The sequence below is a fragment of the Somniosus microcephalus genome, chromosome 9 (assembly GCF_052327205.1).
Source record: "Somniosus microcephalus isolate GS21.2 chromosome 9, FLI_Smic_1.0, whole genome shotgun sequence".
Taxonomy (NCBI): Eukaryota; Metazoa; Chordata; class Chondrichthyes; order Squaliformes; family Somniosidae; genus Somniosus; species Somniosus microcephalus.
This window is the reverse complement of record NC_140995.1, coordinates 139,328,460-139,353,150: the sequence shown is the minus strand read 5'-3', so window position 1 is coordinate 139,353,150 and position 24,691 is coordinate 139,328,460. Positions and strand designations below refer to the sequence as shown.

Here is a 24,691-nt window from a genome sequence, read left to right as displayed (position 1 = left end):
AGTCTTTAGCTAGAAAATGCACAAGTTGTGTTTTCAAAAAAAAAAAAAAAACAACAAAAATTTTTTTAAATGTACAGACAGTAACAAAAGTTCAACTATTCGGTCATTGATTGCATAATCTGCCATCCATTGGATATTAAAAGTTGTCATGTAATGTTTAGCTGTGGCAAGAAAGTAACATGTAGCTGCAACTGCATTGTGGGTGCCAATTTTACTATGGTGGATCAGCTTTAAAAAAGAGCAGTTTTTGTTTTTAAAGATTTTTTAAAAGTATTAAACACATCAATAGTCATATCTTTATTGATAATATTGACAGGTTAGCTTCTTTCAGCCTAACCAAATAGTGTCCTTAAGTGTCAAGCAAAATGGGCTTTACTGTTTTGTGGGCATGGTTAACTAAATATTATACAATCCTGCTTTGTGTAAAAAAAAAAAAAAACACGCAGGTTTTTGATATGCACTTGTATTTATGTCATATTTCCTGGTATAGGTCATAACATTAGTTAATATATGAACTGTCCGTAATGTGCTATATGCGCGTGAATGATTTTATAGCCTCATTGTATGCTTCACGTTGAGAATACCTGCTGGAACTTGCTGGTTTATGTACCTGTTCTTTCAGATCACGTATCTGTTGGAGGGCTTGGAGACAGCTTTTATGAATATTTGCTCAAGGCATGGTTGATGTCAGACAAGACTGATGAAGAAGCCCAGAAAATGTATTATGATGCAGTTCAGGTAAACGGGGCATTTTAATCTTCTATCTAGTCTCTTGGTAATACAAGTGCACACATGTTTTCATAAAACAAAAAGTGATGCTGAAAATGTAAACCATTTAGTGCTTATATTTGACCAATTACAAATTAATTAGATAATGGTTTTGTAAGTTTGATATTTACATTGAAATGCTGCTTTTTAAAAATGCTTGTGTATGTATTTTCTTTACCTGCTTGTTACAGAATGATACAGCAATCTATCTCAATATAGGAAGTTATCACACACATCAAGGGACATCGTGCAGAACACTCTAACATTACAAAAGACTATGGGCTAGAAATTCGGTGCATTTGCGCCTCTCGTTAGCGCCCCTGGGGGGCACAAATGACTTTCCGCCCAGGCGTGGCGCCGCTAACGACTCCTGCTAAATTCAGTGGAAGTTTAGCATCAGCGGTAACCAGTAGCACCCTGCTTCACTGCGCAGGTGCGCAGCGCCCTGTTTTCATCCTGCCTGCAAAATTGGCCTGCGCCCCCTGAATCTGCGCCGGGCGATGACGGCGACCGATTCAGGGGGTGGGAAAGGAGCGGCAGGAGGCTCGCGGGGCGCTAACTAAAGGGAAGGTGTTGGGTGAGGGGGAAAAAAAATCAGCTGACTTACTTGTCGCGGCCAGTTGCCTCTTTGAATGCGGGATTCGTGCCGCGATCTGGCAGCCTGGCACTCCTCTTGTGTGCCGGGCTGCTGGCACGGCATCCTGCTCCCCAGTGGTCCAGGTAGGGCCCTCCCCTTTAATGAGGGGAGGAGCCCTTCCACATGGTAGCGCTATGTGGCCCAGTGCGTAGCGCTGCAGAATGCACCGCCCCAATATTCGGGTTTAGCGCTCTAAGAAGGAAGTGGAGTGCTTGAATTAGCACTCCACCTCCCTCTTGGGGCGCTAAAACTGAATTTACCAAGCGATGTTAGCGACCCAAAATGGTCGCTAGCGAATTTTTCCCCCATGTCCCTTTTAATAAAATAAAACGTTAGCCATGTAATATAGAATGAATAATGAATTCAGTAAAACAATGAAGGCTTTATGTATTATAAATTATGATAAATTGCTAATTTTGATTTACAGTATTATCTGTACTTATTGCTAGTATTTTTTGATAATGTACAGTGTTTTAACAAAACTCATGAAATAATTGTTTTTAATCTTCTCACTAGTGAATAAACCTAATGTTATTTGGTTAAGATTTAAATCTCTCTAGGCTTCTGGGATAAACAAATTTACAAATATTTCTATTCCCAATCATTCCAACTGATCTGCTTCGAGAGGATCTATATGGATCTCAGCGTGACAACCACAGCTGAACAAGCAGTGCCACTGCAGAATATTTTGCTGAAATGTGGTGTCACAGTAGGACCTATGTGATTGTCACTTTGCATCTCTGCCAAAGTTCCATATAGTTCCGAGATCAGGGGTCTCACCCTGGAGCACGGAGTATTATTCCAGTGAGTGTCAAAGTGTTCCAAGATGTCCTGGGATCTTCTAGGCACATTATAAAATTAAGCCATGTTTTTGTAATGTTTTGAGCGTGTGGATGCTCCTGCACATATTTAAAACTTTGAAAGTTTACCATTCATATGCAGAGCTCTACCTTGGCCATGAGAGTTTGATTCAGAGTCAGGCAGTTTAAACAAATGTCAGCTGGCTGGAACCAATTCTGTAACCACCACTCACAAATCAGTAGCTGCGATATAAACGTACCCTGACTCTTTTCTAGAATTCTGAAACACTTTTATAATGGATTAAAATTAAGTAACCAAATTACTTACACTTACAGTAGATACACGTATTGCAGGTTATAGATGAAAAATGAATGGTCCAGAAATTCCATTCGCAGCCCTCCCACGGGCAGAGCGCTGCGATCTGGAAAAACCTCCACCTGGACCGGAGGGTTCCCGGGAGGCGCAGAGTTTCATTGCTGTGCCTCTTCAAACTGCCGGTGTGCAGGGCATGTGTATCCCAGGGGCGCAGGTAGTTCGCAGCGTCCCTGGGAACATGTGGGCCATGGGGAGCCAATCAGAGCAGGGAATCTCCATTCATAGATTTGACAGGAAGACCTGTCAAATCTATGAATAGAGATCACCCCCAAAATACAGTAAAACTTTAAATAATTTTTTTTTTTAAACATCACATTTTTAAAATGACTATAAATTACATTAACTATTTTAAACAAAAATTTAAATTTTTGAAAAAAATATGTTTTTAACGGGGCTGAAAATAAACTTACCTTTCTTTAAAGTATTTTAAAATGATAAATCGGAAATTTTTTTTTTTTACTTTTTTCAACTCTTATCCTGGTAAAAGCAGGCCTTGTGCCTGCTTTTACCAGGCGCAAGAATTGTAAGTGTTTTCTGCGGGCAGAGGGTCTCCAAAAAATGGAACTCTCCACCCGCAGAGGCCCTGCTCCAGGGCAGGCGGTGAATCTGTCGAGAGCTTTCTTGACAGATCGGAAATGCCGGTTTCCAGCGCATGTGCAGTGCACGCCTGAAACCGGCATTTCCGATGTCCCTATGGGTGAGTACACAGCGCGTACACACCCGTAGGGATCGGAATTTCTGGCCCAATTGTATCCAGTGTCTTTGACCCAAGTACTGTACAATGTTTGCCCAGTAAATGATCTTTCGATTTTACAATATAATCGCTTGTATTCTTAAAGTCAATGTTACCAATCATGTATTTGTTCCTGTTTTTAAAATTGGATAGTACTGTGCCTCCTAGTTGTATTAAGAAATTGTACTATTGTCGGCCTTGGCTCAGTGGTGGCACTCTTGCCTCTGAGTCCGAAGGTCATGGGTTCAAGCCCCACTTCAGAGATTTGATCACATAATCCAGGCTGACACTTAGGTGCAGTTCTGAGAGAGTGCTGTAATGTTGGCGGTGCCGTCTTTTGGATGAGACGTTAAACCGAGACATCTGCCCTCGCGACTGGACATAAAAGATCCCAAAGCACTATTCAAAGAAGAGCAAGGAAGTTCTCCCGATGTCTTGGCCAATATGTATCCCTCAACCAACACTACTATAACAGATTATCTGGTCGTTTCCCTCATTGCTCTTTGTGGGACCTTGCTGTACGTTCCCCTACATTACAACCGTAGCTACATTTCAAAAGTACCCCATTGGCTGTAGAGCTCTTTGGCATGTTCTGAGGACATGCAGAGTGCTATATAAATGCAAGTTCTTTCTTAAAACAAAATTGAACATCTACCTTTTGTTTATTCATTCAGTGGCATACAACAATTGTGTTCATTAATTCAGGAATTCAGGCAAATTTGCAGCATTCCTGATTTTTTTTTTTGTAGTGAGTTTGAATGTAGGGATTTTTGTTATTTTTAATTTTTTTTCGTACTGCAGATGTTTAGGCTTATTAGAGTGTTTGAATTCTTTTTTTAATGTATTAATTTGAATGTTGAAGAGTTGACAGCAAATAGATATTTGGAAATAGCTGTATGACAAAAGTGGTATTGCAATTGTGTCAAACTGTCCTGGAAACCACACTGGAAATAAAGGGGGCTGGCGAAAGGTTCTTATTGGATCCAACTCCTGTTGGAGTGTTTTGCTAGATGTTTTTGAAAGAGCATTAACTGTTTGTGTTCGGTAATCTCAGCATCCCTGCAGCTCTTCGCAATGGGTAGTTCATTATGGAAGGAAAATGAACAGTAAATCAAATTGGCCAAGATATTGATAACTCTGATAAAGCTGTCAATAGCAGTAAATCTACAGTGGAAAAATCATGCTAATACTAGAAGTTTGCTTATGACTAAATTGATTGTTTATATTGCAGCAAAATATTTGACCTAGAAAACTTTTTAAGCAGCATTTATTATTCACTTAGGCAATTGAGACCCATTTGATTAGAAAATCTAATGGAGGCCTTAAATATATTGCTGAATGGAAAGGTGGATTACTTGAGCACAAGATGGGACATCTGACTTGTTTTGCTGGAGGAATGTTCGCACTAGGGGCAGATGGTGCGCCTGAAGAAAGAAGTGGTCATCATATGGAACTGGCTGCTGAGATTGCACGTACTTGCCATGAGTCTTATGACCGTACAGGTAAGGCTCATCTGTTAATGTGAGTTGATGGGTGAAGTTAATTCACTTCTTTTATTCGCAATAATTTTCTCCCCTCCCCAAGATGTTGATTCTTTGCTGGGTATAGTTCCAAGGGTACCCAGTTATCTGTTGGCAACTTCTCCAAGTGTCTATTGTTCACACATGAAATAATATGAACAGGAAATTAAAGTCAAGGAAATTATATGGTTCTATGAGCTTGTCTAGGTTAGCAGTGTAAATAAGAGGGTGGAACCCTTCTCCTCATACAATCTGAAATACCATAAAACAATCGAATGTGTAGTTAAAGCTAATTGCCATTAGTCAATGGGTCTAATTGTATTACTGACATCTTTACTGTAATCTGAGTGATACATTATCACTACCTCTCCACCACCATGCCAACCCCTTCACTGCCGCTCTGTTCTCAGCCTGCTTGTCCGATATTCAGCCCTGGATGGACTGCAATTAAACATTAAATCGACCGAAGCCATCATCTTTGACACCCCGCCACAAACTCCTATCCTGTCGGCAAATAAAAATCAAGACCACAAAAATCTCAAACCTTTAATTGATTATTTCAACATTATATGTTTACTCTTCCCTCCCCCACTTGTTTTGAACAAAATGTCAATATTTAAGGATTCTATTTAAACCTTGTAATATAATAAACTTTTTCTATTCACGGAAATTTCTGTTTTCTCTCATATTTGTATTCAAGCTATTTTTAATGTCATTTCTGAATCGACCTTCTTTCTGAGGGGAACAATTTTGAAAATTGCTCATTTCACGTTTGATGAGAAAGTTTTGGAGCAAATTAATTTGATATGTATTCGCATCTGAGCTGAAATGTACATATTATATGGTTAAATTCTGTATGCCTACATTTAATTTCCAGCCACAAAATTGGGTCCTGAGGCCTTCAGGTTTGATGGAGGTGTTGAAGCTATTGCAACAAGGCAGAATGAGAAATATTACATTCTGCGTCCTGAAGTCATTGAGACACACATGTACATGTGGAGGCTAACCCACGACCCCAAGTACAGGCAGTGGGGTTGGGAAGCTGTTCAGGTATGTGTATTTCTTCCTACTTTAGTAAGATAGCATATATTTGGCCGTAATGTGTCTCTTCTATTCATAAACGTTGTATCTTCATGATTCTGAGTCGTAGCACAATCTTCTGTTAGAACACAGGTTTATTTTTCATCATTTATTTGTCCTTCAATTTGGCCGTCATACCATGAGGGGGAAAAATCACTATCTCTATTAAATAACTTTGGCCACTAGACTATGATTTTGACCAAGTGATTTTTCCAGCACTCTGTTGTGTATAAAGCTGCCTTTTGAACTGCACTCCTAGTTGGTTTGGTCACATTGTTAGCCTTTCTGTTCCGGTGCTATCTCTGATTTTGTGGTTACAGCTTTAATGGCAAACCTGCCGCGCCAGTTGTACAATCTGGTTGACCATCTTGATGTCGTTAAGCCACGTGCATCTCTGTCTTCCTTTTGTCCTCTTGCTCTTTTTTGTTCCATTTCTCATCAACAATTTAAACATTAACCAACCCTATGATTCTCAAATATTATGTACGCAGTATCTGGTATTTCTTTGGGCTATGATTTCAGCAGCTCTTTTTCTTATCCTGCCAAGTTGAGCACCTGTTCTTTAATCATGCACTGCACCCAGCTTATGCTGTGATGCATCACACTTCCCGCCTTTTACATGCTATGTAGCACTTTGGTTTTGTTCGATGATGACCATTGTTTTCACTTTCTTGGCATTGATTTTTAACCCATGTTCCAGGCTCTTGTTGCTTTATCGATTGTATACCATCAATCGTAAACCTTCTACTAACCTCAATGTCATTGTTGATTATCTATCTCCACCTCGAGCATGATTTTAAATTAGAAGTTGTCCACACATCCCAAATAATTTTTTTTTAAACTTTCTTCACTACAAGCAAGCATTGTTTAGCAGTAAACCATTCTAGAGATAGTTCTGCAGTTTTTTTTAATGTTGTAAAGTTTTCACACTCCATCCTGTCTTTCTGTCCCCCCCCCAGTAGTATCTCAAAGCCATTGCCACTGCTACTACTGATAGTAATAGCCTGCACCTGGCTGTTTTTGGATGAGTGGACCTCATCATGTTGCGTTATATGAATAGGGAAGTAGAGAGGAAAAGAAGAATCTGCCCCACATTTTTCAGGCCCGCCCCAAAATTCAAGGGATTATTTTGCTCCAGTTAATTGGTATGTGCTGAGCAGAGAGTTGTTAGCAGCAACATGCAGAAATTTATAGTTCCTGGAGCTATGGAGCAGCAGACCAGGTAAAATGGCGATTTTATGCCATTGCTTTGTAGTATAAAAGTACAGAAGGATTTTTCCCTTCACTGAAGCTCCAGGCCAGGAACTATTTTTAATAAAAAGAAAAGTTCAGGATGCAAAATCCCTGAGGGTGAGCGTGCCTATGGAGTCAAGTAAGTGCTCCCATTTGGACTCCCATCAGCCCCCATGAGTTTGCTTGCAATGGTTATTGTAGATTTCATTATGCAACTACCGCATGTCTAATAATGTTTTGAACCTCTAATTCAGTTATTATAGTCTTGGTCTTGCTGTTTTTGTCAGAAGACACCCATAAGACAATTAACTATTGGGTGGTTGACTGGGGGTGAGTGCCGGCCGGTTGGCTGCCCAGTAGCGCCAATGAGAGGCCCGCTCCATGCTGTGGGGCGAGTCTCATTTCACTAGAAACACATGTTAGCCTGGAAGTAAGTGACTAATCATTTCCAGTTGACTAAGTGCTAAATCTAATAGAACACCTGCCCTACTACTCATTCATATATTGTGCTAAGAAGCCGTTGCATATTACTTGTGCAATTGATTGCACTTTCATCCTTCCCTTGTTCACAGTCATGTCTGTGATATTAAATTCCCCCCCGATTATCATTTAATTACTATAAAGTAAGTGCCATAATCAGTTAAACGGTGTATATCCAGAATTATACTGCATGCGTCACAGTTAATGTGAACTGTGTTTAAAAATTGTCAATTAATTTAGAATCAGAGTTTACAACCAAAAATTAATAAAGTATAATTAATGAGCTATCTGAATTGTTGAGGTTACACCGTGAGAGCAGCTTCTGTGATGGATAAATATTTTGGCTGCATAAGAGCCATTCGTTGCCTCAAACTCAATAGTTCCAATATATGCGGGTTAATTGTCATCTTCACTGTAGTGCTATTTACTTAATATAAAAATGAGAAGTACTGACCAAAAATAATTGAACACCCAACAAGATTTTCTAGGTAAAGTTATTCATTTAACTGACAAACTATAATGGGCTGGATTTTAACTCCGGTGCGGGCTGTTGTCATGTTATCCAAATTTTGTGTTTCCCACACGAATCTAAATGGATGTGGTAGAATGATGCAATTTTAACTCAATTGGCCAATTGATTTCCAGCGTGTGGGAAGCCTTTGCAAATGGGTTTTTCATGACTGAAAGTCCCCTCCGATGACGTCATTGCTGCTGCATTTAAGGTCCACAGCAAGCCTTGCTTCTTTTGCAGGCTTCCAAGCTTTCTCCATTTGGTGTCGGAGGGACCTGCAGGAAAGATGACAAGTGAGAGGGCAAGAACAGCTCCTCGATTTGACGAGGCGGCACTGCAGGCATTAGTCGATGGGGCTAGGGCCAACAGGGAGGTGCTGTTCCCTTCATCAGGGAGGAAGAGGCCTCCCACTCAGACCAAGGCTGTGTGGATGCAGGTGGCTGAGGAGGTCAACTCCTTGGGAGTCAACCATAGAACCTGGTTACAGTGCAGGAAAAGATTTCATGACCTTCACACTGGAAAAGTGAGTATGAATTTCCCATCACCCTCAATCTGATCCCCATTACCTTTCCTCACCAGCACTCCGCTTTAGCAATCTCTTCCTCCACATCCCACTTGACACTGACATCCATGCACCCTTACCTGTTCTCCCTCTCTCTATGCTCACATTCACATAACTATTCCACCATGCAGCCCTCACACTCCCTATCACTCTGATGCTTTGAACACAACTGACAACACACAGGGAGGGCCCTTGGTCTTGCAACCTCACTCCATCTTTGTCTCCTTCTAAGTATCTATGCTATGCAATCTCTACACTCACTCATTCTCACTCAACCTCCACTTGTCTCCCTCATTGCAGGAAAGGAGAGCTTACAAGAGAGTGAGGGAGGACATGAGGAGGGACAGCCTCATTAGCCCACCTGACCCTCTGGGAGGAGGCTGTCCTGGAAATCATTGGCATTGAGGATGATTCGCGCGTGGGGGACGGACAGACGGGTGCAACACAGCAAGCTGGTGACAGAAAAGTTTCCCATCTCTCTCTCTGACATTGCATGAGTCGCTGATAATGATTGTGAAGCTGTAACAGATGCACTTATGAGCATCTGCAAAAAGCTATGTGCATGTAGCCTTTGCATCACATCTCTGACTCTCCTTTACTCCCCCACAGGACCATCACAAGCATCCGTCCCCCCTAGCCAGGCAGAAGAGGCTGAGCAGCCAGACTCCTCAGAGGAAGCTGCAACCTCTGAGGGTGCAGCGTCACCAGAATTCGGCGCACCCAGCACCAGCGCAGACACGCACACCTTGGTGGGACCTTCGGGACATAGAGTAGTGTTGTCACCTGGTGTATCACAGCTCACAAGTGAGTATCAGCAGATTGTGGAGATAGGGACAGCAGTGGAGAGTCCTAGTCGGAGGGCGCAGGACTCTGCCAGCTCGGCTCAGCAGCATGTCGACCCTCTGCCTCTGGGTCCATCCATAAGATCAGAGGTGATGGAACTCCAGGCACAGATGCAGGATTCTCTGGCAGGTTTTGTCTCTAGGGTCGCTGCGAGGGTGGAGCGAATGGAGGAGTCCATAGCGAACATGAGCAGAGCCTTTGTGGAGTCATTGGCGCATGAACGCATCACCACGGCAAAGATGGCTACCTCCGTGGAAACGATTGCTACCTCCATGGTAAGGCTGGCTACCGTACAGGAGAGGATGGCTACAGTAGAGGAGAGGAGGGCTACGGCCATGGAGGAGCTTAGTCGCTAGGGTATGAAAAACATGGTCATTGTTCAGAATAGAATGACATCTCTTGAGCGATGGGCATCTATTGAACAGAGAAACCAGACCTTCATGGAAGTCCTTCTGAGTAGGACTACCATTGCAGATACGGGTCCCCATGGCCCCCCTGATGTGCAGCAAGGTGCTCTCCAGCCACTTGCAGGCGCTGAGGGGGACCTGACCCATGAGAGGGAGGTTGGTGGCATACCTCAAGGAAGTGGGGGCTCCTCTCCAAGCGCTCACACTTCCATGCCACTGCAGAGTTCTTGGTCAGAGCCCCACCGGAGTCCACACCCAAGTGAGATAGACGTCTCAACCCCTGCACAGCCACAGGAGCAGCAGACTGTTGATGAGCCCTCACAGGCTCGCAACCCCAGAGGACGCCCGTCAAAGGCGTCGAGACAGGAGCAGCAGGAAAGTGAGCAAGGGGCCTCCACATCTGCTGAAGCCACAGGGGAAGCACTACGTAGGAGCACGCGTAAGAGGAAGATAAAGCACAAGTAGTCACAAGGGTAGTCACTTGGGTGGAATTTTGTGTTTAGTGTAAAAATGCCATCACGTCGTAATAGTACATAAAAATTCTGATGGCAAATGTTGCAGTTGTGGCGTCTGTCATTTCGCTATTGGGACTTCCGCATTGAGGCTTTAGGAATACTTGCAACTGTCAGTATGGTGGTCGGAGTGCTAGGAATCCTCTGGTTCTTTGGCCATTGTCAATGCTCTGGTAAGAAGCTGTGACGCAAAAGTGTTTGATTTACTAGGCTAAGCAAATCTGGCCAGGATGAATGCGTTCCTTGCATCCCGGGCAGCAATGTTCTCGCATAATGCTGTCGCTGGTTGATGGGCCTCTGCAGGATGTTCGTTTTCGCCCTCCTCCTCCTCATCTGAGGAGGATATGTGAGGAGCCACTTGGTCCTCAGGAATCTGCAAGCCACGATGCTGTGCCATGTTGTGAAGTGCACAGCAAACCACGACGATTCTGGAGACCCTGGCTGCTGGGTACTGCAGGGCTCCACCTGATCTATCCAGGCATCTGAAGCGCATCTTCAGCAAACCAATGGTTTGCTCAATTATGGCTCTGGTGGACATGTGGTTGGAGTTGTAGCTGTCCTCAGCTTCGTTGGATGGGCTCCTCAACAGCGTCATCAGCCACGTCCTCAGGGGATAGCCCTTGTCTCCAAGTAGCCATCTGTTAAGTTGGTCTGGCGTACTGAATAGCAGAGGCACACTAGACTGGCGCGGTATGAAGGAGTCATGGCACCCGCCAGGGTACATGGTACAAACATGCAAAATTTCCTTCTTGTGGTCACACACACCAGCTGAACGTTAAGGGAGTGGAAGCCCTTGTGGCTGACAAAAATACCTGGATTGTGATGGGGTGCCGTAAGGGCCACATATGTGCAGTCAATGACGCCCTGCACCCTTGGAAAGCCTGCCAGATGAACTAATCCAACCGCTCGCGCTGTGATACTTGCTCGATCCTTGGTGTAATGGATGTGATTGTGCGCGAGGGCAAAGAGGGCATCAGTTACCTGCATGATGCAAGTGTGTGCGGTCGCCTGGGAGATGCCGCTGATGTCTGCTGCTGATCCCTGGAATGAGCCTGAGGCAAAAAAGTTGAGTGAGGTGGTGACTTTGATGGCCACTGGTAATACTTGTCCACTTGGTCCTCTGGGCAGCAAATCTTGCTGTAGCATTGCGCAAATGTCAGTCACTATCTCTCGCAAAAGTCGGAGCCGCCTTTGGCACTGCTGCTCAGACATGTTGAGATAGGTGACCCTGCGTCTGTAGACCCTGTTTGGGGGGGTATCTCCTGTGCCGACAGGCTTCCAGGCACTGGCCCCTTCTGGCCTGTGCAGCCTCAGGTGGGTGAGCAGCAGCCTGGCGCTGCTGTTGCTGGTGCTGCTGCTGTTCCTGGTTCTGCTGGTGTTGCGGCTGGTGCTCGAGCTCCTCTAATGCCCGGATGGGAAGGAAATAAATGGCTCCAATGCTTCTGGTATATGCCTCTGTTGAGGAAGCTCTGAGTGAAGGTGACGAGAGGGGTTTCCCAGGAGGCCACACTGGAGATGGGTGTGAGGCTCCAACCTTCCACAGGTGTGGTTAAGCCTTCTAAAAGTTCCCCCAGACCTGCGACCACCGAGTCCTGCCACCTGCAAATGATGGCTGATCAAATCTGTTTAATGGTTGAGCTGCAGTTGATAGTCAGCAATCCAATCGTGCTCCCGCCAGGTTTCACATTCGTGTTTCCCACCAGGCGTGTTTTACGTGGGAAAAGGGTTAAATTTGCAAGAGCCTGTTAAAATAGGATTATAGAGGCCATTTAGTGGTTATTAAGGGCCTTAAAGACCAGTCCCGCCTGTTGGATGCGGGACGGAGTCGGGACCATCAGACACGCCTCAGTTAAAATTGCTCGGAGTCGGGAACCAGGCCAGGGGTGGGGGGTTCCCGCCTGCCAGTTTTTGCGATTTTAACCCCCCACACGCCTCCAAGCCCGACTCCACGGCTCAATGAAAATCGAGCCCAATGTATCAATATCTGTGATACCTATGAGGAAGTAAACAGGAACAGTTAACTATTAAAAGTAGTATAGGATTACATTAAAGAGCAGAGCGTTTAGCCCGCTGGGAATGCATATTGAGAAATGACAAATGCACTATTTTCTGTCCATTCATTTTAATTAAATTACGGGGAGTGGCCCATGATTTCCCAATGTACATTCCCAGCAGGTGAGGCTCCCCACCAGGAGCACACACTTGTGAAATTGGCTCTCAATTCTTTCCATGGATATATTTGCATATATTATTTTTAGCTTAATAAGAAAAAGGATAGTGGTGCTTTAACACTAACACATTTCTGTTTTTTGATCCCAGTGTTGGTGTTAACTACTTACAGGTAGGATGCTGGGTATAGCTCTCTACTCTGCCCCAATAATATCACCTAGGCCTAAAAATTCGGTTGATTTGCGCCTCCAGTTAGCGCCCTAAGAGGGGCGCTAACGGGGTGCAAAGCAACTAGCGCCTGGGCGCGACAGTGCCAATGCCTCCCGCGAAATTCAGCGGGAGGTTAGTGGTGGCGGTAACCGTTAGCGCCCTGCGGCGCTGTGCCTCTGGCAATGGCGTCATCGCCGTGCGCAGCGCCCCGCTAGCGCCCCGGCCGTGATCTTCAGTAGCGCCCCCTGACTTACCGCCGGGTGCTATGTCCAACAGGGTCAGGGGGGGCCTACCTGCAGTCGGGGCAGTGCTAATTAAAGGAAAGGTGCCGGACGGCCATTTTTGTTGCTGGTCGCCTGCCAGCACCTGCCCCCTCTGCCGTCCCCGGTCTCCACAGCAGCCCCCCTCGGAGTGCCGGCTGCGCTCCATGAGCCTGGTACTTCTCTTGTTTGCCGGCACTCCGATCCCTGGTGGCCCAGCTGGGCCCCGGGTCACGCTACGCTAGGCCCCTCCCCTTTAATAAGGGGAGGAAGGCCTGCAGTACCGCGACGTGCCGCAGAGCGTGGCGCTGCGGCACGTAGCGCTGCGATATTCACTCCCAGCGCCCCAAGAGGGAGGCGGGGCGCTTCCAGTAGCACCCCACCTCCCTCTTGGGGCGCTACTGGTGAATTTCGAGTGCGGGGGCGCTAACTTAACGGTGAAGTTAGTGCCCCAAAGGGGCCACAACCCAATTTTTCCCCCCTTGAGTCTCTTTGTGTAGAACAGCACCCATTGCACCAGACTAATTGTTTTAATTTCCTACACGAGCCATCATTCGAACCCACTTCACTTAGATTGACAAATTAGCCCAGAATTACGAGCAGCTTTGTGCAATGGTCTTTTTGCTCCAAGACTGGATTTAAACTCCTGTCAAGTTGGTCCCTTACTGTTGGCAGAGAGAGGTGCCCATCATCCATCAATCTTGGTTGTGTTCAGCCCCTGCTCCCCAAGATGAAGGGACCATATTTTCACACGCAATGGCCCAGAAATTCGGGTCTCCACGGGTGAGTACGCACGGGGTACTCACCCGTAGGCCCGATGGAAGTGCCGGTTTCCTGCATGCACTGCGCATGCACGGGAAACCGGTACTTCCATTCCTCTGAACGAAGAGGTTCAGAGGTCGAATGTGTGCGCGGGGGAGGCTGCGCGTGCGCATCAAACTTAGATTTTTTCTACAGGCTTCTCCGGGAACGTAAGCCTGCAGAATTTAGAAATATAAAAAGCAGGCGTAAGGCCTGCTTTTTACAAGGTAAGTGGTGAATTAATTAAAATTAAAACATTTTTTCCACAGGTTTATTATTTTTAAATACTTTAAAGCAAGGTAAGTTTATTTTTAGCCCCGTTAGAATATAAAATTATTTTTTTCAAAAATTTTAATTATTGTTTAAAATAGTTATTTCATGTAATTTATAGTTTATTTAAAAAATGTCATGGTTTTTTAAAAATTTATTTGAAGGTTTAGTGCTATTTTGGGGCCGTAGTATTTATAAGTCTTGACAGCACTTCCTGTCAGACTTATGAATGGAGCATTCCCTGCTCCGATTGGCTGCCCATGGCTCACGTGATCCCAGGGGACGCATCGAACTAACTGCGCCCCTGGGATACGCAAGCACTGCGCACCGGCAGCTGGACCAGGCCCCGGATCGGAATTCCACGGGGGCCCACAGCTCAACGGCCGGCGTGCAAGGTAAGTGCAGATTGGGGGCTTGCACCTGCGGGAAGCCCCTGACTTGAATTTCTGGGCCATTATTTATTTATTTCTCTCTAATAATCAGTTTTACCTGAAAAGAAAGAGAGAGACTTGGCACAAGCACGTGACTTTTGTCCATATGTTCACCAAGTATGAATGTACTAATTTTTAATGAACAGTATTAATAGTAAAGCGATCCCACATAAATTCTGCCTTAAATAAAGCATTTTATTGTGCATCAGTCAAAATGAAGTTTTACAAAATATTTACTGCACAGCAACAGGCCATGCAGCCCAACAGGTCCATGCCGGAGTTTATGCTCCACATGAGCCGCCTCCCACCCCTCCCCCTCTAACTCCATCAACATATCCTTCTATTCCTTTCTCCCTCGTGTGCTTACCTAGCTTCTCCTTAAATACATCTTTGCTATTCACCTCAAATTTTGCTCAATTTAATTACATTGCAATAAATAGGAATAGTTTTGCACAGAGAAAATCTATTTTTTGTGTAAGCAATCTATTAGCGTGATAAATTTGGGTATTTGCTGTAAGTTTTCAGCATGTTAACGTTGAGGGTCCCGAGATTGAAAAGAACTTTGAAACTGAGGTTTTCTTTTGTTGTTGAACTGAAAAAGCAACATTTTTTGTCAAAGGAGTCATCAATTATATGGTGTTTTTCCCAAATTAGGCACTAGAGAAGACCTGCCGAGTAGCTGCTGGATATTCTGGGATTAGAGACGTTTATTCCAGCCAACCTACTCATGACGATGTGCAGCAGAGTTTCTTTCTGGCAGAAACTCTAAAGTAAGTATATAAGTAGAAGAAAACTCATTAATTTAGTGCCACTTGTCTTTTGAAATGTCTAAGTCCCATTTGTAGCTGACAACTGGATATATATAGTAAGATCTAAAAAGAGGGTTTACAATTATTTTACCAAAGCAAGATTGGGCTAAGAGCCAGTTTCCAATTCTGACTGGTGAAAGACATCCTAATTGCATTCAGAAGTCAAGCTGTGAAAAGAATGAAACCCTGGTGAAAGTTATATAATTTATCATCATCTAAAATGTCAGGTAATTACTCTAACCTAGTTCTGTGGATGTAAAAGCAGGAAGAAGCTTTCCATATATTATAATTAGTAGTTCAACTACAATCAGACTCAATTAAAAGTGCTTATGTATGCATTACGGAATTCTTTCACTAACATACCTGGTAAAATTCTCAGATGGCCACTTCCATCTGTCATCTTTTTCTTCATAATGACAGAAGCTGTATGAATTGAATCTGAATAATTAATTTCATTGTTTAGTTTTCTGGAGGATTTTGGCATTCTCGAATTATTTACCCTCCTCAGCCTGATTACAATTCCTGTTGCTGCTTCTTGCCCTGTTAGTTGTTCCGTAACAAAAGGGCCTGTTATGTCAATCTTTGTGTGACTTTTCTTGCATGCCATTGTGAAAATAAAAATATTTACCCGGCTACCGACCATAGAGCACATATACCAGAAACGCTGTTTACGGAGGTCACATTCCATCATCAAAGACCCTACCCACCCCAGCCACAGTCTGTTCGCCCTCCTGCCATCTGGGAGACGCTACAGATGCATTCGCACCCGTACGACCAGATTTAGGAACAGCTTCTTTCCCAGGGCTGTCATCCTACTGAACTCCACAAATAAACTCTAAAGCCTGCACATCTGCCAATGCACTTTATTATGGTTATGTTTGTTAATGTATTACAAGCCAAATGTATGTTGAATGTTTAAATGTCTTAATCTAAATGTACACTCTTGGGAGCCGCAAGCCTACATTTTGTTGTACTGCACTTGTGCACTAACAATGACAATAAAAGTTGATTTGATTTGATCTGTGTGCAGGTAATGTGTGAAGTAAACAGGGATTCTTTACAGTTTGAATATTTTCCCCGGTATAGAAAAACAAAGGGAATTTTTTGCAGGATTTTAACAAAACAAAAACTTCCACAGAGTTACCAACTCTCAATGGTGCAGTATCCTGAATCTACATGTCAATATTGTTTGTCTGAAGCTCTGCTATGGACTGTAAAGATCATTTTGAGACTTTTGCAGAATGAGACAATGGGCCGGATTTTGTGGTCAGTGGCGAACACCGTTCCTTGCACTTGCCCCCAGACTTTCTATGGGCTTTTGCACTGGACCCTGCTGTGATTAGAGTGTCATTTTGTTGCAGCCCCCTCTACAGGGGATATGGGACCTGTGTGAACAGAGCAAGCAACTGTGTATCTCCTTAACCAATCAGATTGAAGAATTGTTACTGAGCAGCGCAGATTCTGAACCAGGAAGTGTCAGTTAGAATATTTTAATCCCATCTTTCTTTGACATTGAATTAGAGAGAGATAAAAGACAAAGAAAAAGCAAAAAAAAGATTTTTTTTATATATCCAACAATAATTAAAAGTTGAAGGAAGGAGACTCCACTCTTGTAAAAAGTTAATTTTCAGTGTCAGAGGATGTTTGGCAGTAATTAAGAACGTAAGAAATAAGAGCAAGAGTTGGCCATAAGGCCCCCTTGAGCTTGCTCTGCCATTCAATAAGATCATGACTGATCATTGACCTCAACTTCACTTTCCCGCCCAATCTCCATATCCCTTGATTCCCCTAGAGTCCAAAAATCTATCTATCTCAGCCTTGAATATACTCAAAGACTCAGCATTCACAGCCCTCTGGGGCAGAGAATTCCAAAGAATTATGACTTATCACGCCATTAAAAAAATTACTTAGACTGGAATGGACAAGCCCTAACTTTATCTGGCGTGTATAGTGGGTATCTATCACAAGTACAGCATCTTCATGCCATGCCATGTGTTTCAATGGCATGTCTCTCGGCGAGATACTGTTATAACGAAGCTTGTGGAAGAGCAGGACAACTCGGACAGCAACTTCCTGATTTCTGCATTTAACTGCGCATGTGCGGTCGGCAGAAGTTGCTATCCAATTCACGCTTTAAAAACAGTAAGCGCTGATAGCCTCACCATTATTTCTACAGCAAAACCCGGGCCGTAGTTTTTGGTATGATTTTGAAATGTACAAAGATTTTCAACTTACAATGACACTTGTGTAGCTGTATTCTATTCACTTTCATTTTTCTTTGAATATTGATTTCCAATGTACAGTATTCTAATAACTTTTTTTAGTTTTTTAGATCATTGCTGCATATTCTGTCGATCAGATATCACAGTCTTCGAGGATATGGCAATTCAGTTTGTCGTGATAGAATCTAGAATAGACACCCTACAATTATATATGCATGACAAAAAATCTAGAATGAAGTTGGTGAGCACAAAACGTGGGTTTCAGTGAGGGTGATTAAGCAGTGGAAACATTATGCGTAGAGTTAAGACACAGCAAAGGATGTAAGACTCTGATGGGAGTTGTCTACAGACCTCCTGATGTAAGATGTAGTGGGGACGTATAAATTTGGAGATCAGTGATGCATGTAGCAAAAAGAATGTGGTTATCATAGGAGATTTTCATTTTCACATGGACTTGTAGAAGCAGAACCCCCTCGAGTAGTAAAGACAGTTAATTTCTAGAAAGTGTTCAGAGCAGTTTTCCAGAAAAATATGTTTTGGAACCGACGAGAACAGGCCATACTTTATTTAATGATGGTGTGGAGATGCCGGAGTTGGACTGGGGTGGACAAATGTAAGAAGTCACACAACACCAGGTTATAGTCCAACAGCTTTATTTGAAATCACCTGAATCACCTGAAGAAGGAGCAGCGCTCCGAAAGCTTGTGATTTCAAATAAAGCTGTTGGACTATAACCTGGTGTTGTGTGACTTCTTACATTTATTTAATGATGAGTAACAAACCAGAATTAATTAACAGTTTGTGGTAAGGGAACATCTTGCAAATAGTGACCAAATTATGATTGAATTTAATATTAGATTTGAGTGGGAGAAGGGAGAGTCTTAAACCAAGGTTTTTAATTTAAGTACGCCAACTTTGACGAGATTAGAAATTAATTGACCACAATAAACTGGGCTAAACTGTTAACTTACAATACAGGAAGTACTCTGAATATTTGGTATGATACAAAACCAGTACATATCCCTAAAAGGCAAAAAGCCCCATTTGTGTAGTTAAATAACGATGGTCAACAAATGAGTTAAGAGACAGTAACAAGTTAAAAGAAAAGGCTTACACAAAAGGAAAATTGGAAATCTAGTGGAAAGGGAGAGCTATAAAAATCAACAAAGGGATCAAAAGGGATTATGAAGCTAAAGCTTGCAAGTGATATCAAAGCTAACAGCAAAAAAATTATAAAGGTCAAGAGAAAGAGTGTGGAATATGGGCCTTTCAAGACAGTTGCAGGTGAGACTAACATAAGAATTAGGAGCAGGAGTAGGCCATACAGCCCCTCGAGCCTGCTCCACCATTCAACAAGATCATGGCTGATCTTTGACCTCCGCTCCACTTTTCCACCCGATCCCCATATCCCTTGATTCCCCTAGAGTCCAAAAATCTATCTATCTCTGCCTTGAATATACTCAACGATTCAGCATCCACAGCCCTTCCGGCTAGAGAATTCCAAACATTCACAACCCTCTGAGTGAAGAAATTCCTCCTCATCTCAGTCTTAAAAAGCCGACCCCTTATCCTGAGACTATGCCCCCAAGTTTTAACCTCTCCAGTCAGGGGAAACAACCTCTCAGCATCTACCCTGTCAATCCCCCTCAGAATCTTTTATGTTTCAATGAGATCACATCACATTCTTCTATACCCCAGAGAGTATAGGCCCAATCTACTCAATCTCTCATCATAGGACAACCCTCTCATCCCAGGAATCAATCTAGTGAACCTTCGTTGCACCGCCTCTAAGGCAAGTATATCCTTCCTTAGATAAGGAGACCAAAACTGTGCACAGTACTCCAGGTGTGGTCTCACCAGAGCCCTGTAAAATTGTTGCAAGACTTCCTTACTCTTGTACTCCAACCCTCTAGCAATAAACGCCAACATGCCATTTGCCTTCCTAATTGTTTGCTGTTCCTGCATGCTAACTCTCTGTATTTCTTGTACTAGGACACCCAAATCTCTCTGAACACCAACATTTTATAGTTTCTCGCCATTTAAAAAAGATTCTGTTTTTCTATTCGTCCTACCAAAGTGACATTTCCCCACATTATACTCCATCTGCAACCTTATTGCCCACTCACTTAACCCGTCTGCATCCCTTTGCAGACTTTTTGCGTCCTCCTCACATCTTACTTTTCCACCTAGCTTTGTATCATCAGCAAACTTAGATACGTTGCACTCGGTCCCTTCATCTAAGTCATTAATATAGATTGTAAATAGCTGAGGCCCAAGCATTGATCCTAGTACATTTTTTCTACTGATATTAATTACTTTAAGTTCCTCACTTTCATTAGCCCTTTGGTTCCCCACTATTTTTGGTATAATTTTGTGTCTTCTACTGTGAAAACAAATAGAAAATATTTGTTTAAAGTCTCTGCCATTTCCTTGTTCCCCAGTATAATTTCTCCTGTCTCAGCCTCTAAGGGACCAACTCTTGCTTTTACTATTCTCTTCCTTTTTACATACCTGTAGAAGCTCTTCAAATCTGTCAAGGTCTTTAAAATGATAAAGGAATTCGATAGGCTCGGAACAGAGAAACTATTTCCTCTGCTGGGGGAAACCAGAACAGGAGGGCATAATCTTAACATTAGAGGTAGGCATTATAGGATTGAAATCAGGAGTACTTTTTCACACACAGGGTAGTGGAATTCTACAGCTCTCTCACCCAATGTGAATGCTGGGTTAATTGAAATTTTCAAGACTGCGATTGATAGATTTTTGTGAATTGAGCCACTTCACTGCCTTTTAGAATGTTGACTCCAACAATAGTACCATCCCAATTAAGATCAAACCTAGAAACCTCCTGGTGTATATAGTTCTATGCCATAAGTGCAGTTAGAGTAATAATTAGGAAACAAAAATAAACTGAATTTTACCCATTTTTTCATTTGAATATAATAGAGGCATGTAAGTGGAGGACAGGAATAGATTTGGGAAAATGGAAAACACAAAAAGAATGATCCAAAGATATGTCAAAAATAGTCACGCAGCCCTAGCTACAGAATTATTTGAACAAACAAAATGTCAAAAGATGGGAGAATAAATGGTAAAACTTGACATTTCACTATTCTTGCATAGCGTCTTCAGTAGCATGAACATTTACTGGTCTATTTGTAAGTGTGGCCCTCAAATAGGTTACCATGTGATAGTATGCCCTCAATAAAATGTTGACAAGTCAAAAATAAGACCAGCTCATGAGCTTCAACTTGAATTGCATCATTCAAGACAGTGGAGAATGTGGTATATTACCTGCTAGTTCTTTACTTTTTACATCCAGGATTTGGAAACACTGAGTACATAGATAGGACTAAGTCCAAATATTTGAATTTGGGGATGTAATACTGAAGTGGTCCAAGAAACTGAGTAAGTGGTTGCACCAGCCTTCTTTTACAATTCCCTTCAAATTTGCATCCCTAGCTGTTGATGTACGACAAGCTATTGGAATCTCTGTCCCACTGTCTAGTAGGTAGTACATTTCAAATCCAGGGTAGAGCAGATGTTTAAGGAATGTATTCTGAGCTGTTTTGATACAATGTTTGTATTTAAAGATTTTTTTTTTAGCTACCTTTGTTGGCCCTACTTAAACTTGCCCTGCTTAATTTCTTATAACCTCCATTTGGATGTTTTGTTTGAATAAAACTTAACAGAAATGTTAGTAAATGGGAGCAATAAGGCGTTTCCCCCCCATTTTGTTGCTACTTTATGTCTTGGTCTCATGAAAGAAAGAAATAAAGACTTGCATTTATATAGCGCCTTTCACAACCACAGGATGTCTCAGAGCTTTACAGCCAATGAAGTACTCTGAAGTATAGTCACTGTTGTAATGTGTTTATTAACACAAAAAATTGCTTGTTAAGGACTCCAGCAAAACTGCAGGGGGCGGAGGGATATAAACAAAAATTGCATGACCAAAAGATGTTAGTTATGTGAAGGAAGGGTACTATTTCTTAATATTAGACCAGGATGTTATTTTTCTTACAAAACACATTGGAATAAACAATTAAATATCTGAATAAAATAGTATTTTTCCCCCAAAAGGAAATTTAAGCGTTCGGTAAGAATTTGCCATCAATAGGGTTGGGTACATTTTAACAACTTTTCAAGTGATTCAACTGAATATTAATAATAGACTGATAAATGTGGGTAGATCTATATTTCCACGGTGCACAAGTTTTACACATTCCACAGATGCATGAATAAAACATTCATTACTTATACCAGTCAAGTGCCAACTTAGCTACTTGAGCAGGGTGAATGGAGAATCCTAACAAGTATAATTTGTTTGGTTTTCTTCCGTTGCCACTAAAGGATTTGTATCGCACAAAGTCCGCAACAGAATTGTGCACAGCTGCCATGTTGATGTCAATCTGTTAAAACTGATGCAAAAGACAATGGCCCGTATTTTCCGATCGCAGGCCTCCCGCGGGCGGAGGCCTGCGATCTGGAAAAATCTGCACCCTTACCTGAGGGCTCCTGGGACGCGCACAGTTCCAATGCTGGGCCTCACCAAACTGCAAGTGCACAGGGCCCATGTATCCCAGAGGCGCAGGTAGTTTGCAGCATCCCTGGGATCACGTGGGCCATGGGGAACCAATCACAGAAGGGAAATCTCCCTTCACATATTTGACAGGAAGACCTGTCAAATATGAATGGAGATCAATGGAAAAAAATAGTAAAACTTTAAATACTTTTTTTTAATCACATTTTTAAAATGACTTGAAATTACATATATTAAGTATTTTAAACACATTTAATTTTTTGAAAAAAATAAAGTATTTTACGGGGCTAAAAATAAACGTACCTTTTTAAGTATTTTTAAATGATAAATCAGTGAAAAACATTTTTTTTACTTTTTTCTACTCTTATCCTGGTAAAAGCAGGCCTTACGCTTTTTACCAGGCGTAAGGGTTTTCTGCGGGTGGAGGGTCTCCAAAAAGCGGAACTATCCGCCTGCAGAGGGCAGCCGGAGGATCTGTCAAGAGGATTCTTGACAGATCGGAAATGCTGGTTTTCAGCGCATGCGCTGTGCATGCCTGAAACCGGCATTTGCGATGTCCCTACGGGTAGGTACACAGCGCATACACACCCGTAGGGATCGGAATGTCTGGCCCAATTAATATTTGCTAAAAGTGGAACTATGACCATTTGATTCAAAAACTTGGTATTGCAAGTTTCTTAATTGGAAGATTAGTGGCAAGCCAAGACCCATGTTAGACATCAAAAATACTTCTAAAAATGTAAGTGTTGCTCACAACTTCTGTCCATGGAACAAAGTTGTTAAGAGTTGTGGAGGAATCTAAAATTTTGCATGTTAACATTAAAATCCTGTGTAGGTGCTGCACATCAATTATGTTATCTATGACTTTTCACATGTTAACAGAGTCCCCTATGTTCAGTAAAGTAATTGCATTCTTGTATCACCTTCATCGTTTATTTTACTATAAATCTTTGTTGCTTGCCTCCAGGTATCTTTATTTGCTGTTCTCTGATGATGACCTCCTTCCACTGGACCACTGGATCTTCAACACTGAAGCTCATCCATTGCCAATCATTCGCAAAGATGGCCGAGCTGTTGAGAAACAAAGAGTAAAGTAGCGCAGATTATTTGGAACTTTGAATAGTATCCATCTAAATATTCATTATTTTAATCCAAATGTGCGTGCTGTAAAACAAAGCAAAATAAATTGTAATATGCAACATGCATGCTGCCATATAATTAGTATGAGGCTGCAGGAAATGGACTGCAACAACCTTAACCTCCTCTGTGAGGAGATGTCGTCTGCTTTGAGCTGCAAATTTTGCCATGTTGCAAAAAAAGCCATAATTAATTGAATATCCAGAGATTTATTCATGAGGAACCATGGTTGTTTTTGCTTTTGTTGTTGAGCCACGCATTTACATAAAAAAAGATAATAAGACTTTCTATGTGGGGTCATTTCTATTCTGGTTTCATTGAATACTATAAATCGAGAGCTTAGCATAAATGCTATATTTAATTTTTTTTTCCTATTTTATATGATGCAGATAAATATCAATGTGCTAGATAGATAAAACATCGACATTTTTATTTCTAGTAATTTGTTTGAGATCTGAAGATGAGGAAATCAAAAATGCTGTAAGAGGTGACAGTTGTGTATTACTGAAGTTCCAAATTGAGGGTATGGAATAGACCCAAAAGACAAATATTGCACTTGACATAGATCTTCTAAAATAAGTCAGGTATTCAATATGTGAATCGATTTCAACTCTTCTGTATTTTATGATTTATTTTTTACACTTGATATCTTTTTTGTGTATTTCTTCTGCAAATTAAAACATTCCCTTTATACGAAGTACATAGGTCTCTAATGTTGTAAATTGTTTGACTGTCTACTTCAACAAAAATAAAATATTTTTATGTATGTTTTCTAAAGCGACAAATATAAAATGTATGGGGATAGATGCATTATCTAAAGAATTGGTATTTTAATTAATGTACAAATCTCAGCCATTGTGGGCAAGATGTTTAAAATGTTTACTTTTTTCAGTTTACATTTACTGTGCAGATAAAATCTCACCAATAAAAAAAAATGGCTGGTTGACCAGGATCCAAGATCATTAATCATCTTGAGTCTGACTAGAAACTCAGTTGAAATTCTTTGGCAGTTACTGTTGGCATTCTGTGTGTATGGTTTGGGAATGTTTGATATCAGTTTATACATACTCTGTGATCACAATTCTCAAAGACCGTTTGTACATTCCTTCCTGGACACATTCTATAAAAAATAAAATTGAAGAAAAGCCATTTTTGTTGTGGTTGTGTATTATGACTGGTAAAGAAATCTAACCAAGACTCTAAAATATAGATATGTTGAGGGGTTTGGGTGTTGCTGTGTATTAGAACATAATCACAACTGCATTTACATGGAACCTTTATCATAGAAAAACATCCCTCGGTGCTGCACAGAGGTGTAAGGAAAGAAAAGTGGATGCCAAGCCAAAGATGATGATATTAAAAGGGATGAGCAAAAGC

General features: G+C 42.1%; 1 protein-coding gene across 1 annotated transcript; it reads left to right on the top strand.

Moving 5' to 3' along the window:
• Positions 1-455: 455 nt before the first annotated feature.
• LOC147112721 (mannosyl-oligosaccharide 1,2-alpha-mannosidase IA-like) lies at positions 456-24,463 on the top strand. The gene is made up of 5 exons (XM_085997311.1): positions 456-738; positions 4,597-4,816; positions 5,712-5,884; positions 15,258-15,373; positions 23,145-24,463. Exons 1-5 carry the CDS (start codon positions 565-567, stop codon positions 23,272-23,274), a joined length of 813 nt encoding a protein of 270 aa, XP_085853437.1. The 5' UTR covers positions 456-564; the 3' UTR covers positions 23,275-24,463.
• The last annotated feature ends 228 nt before the right edge of the window (positions 24,464-24,691 follow it).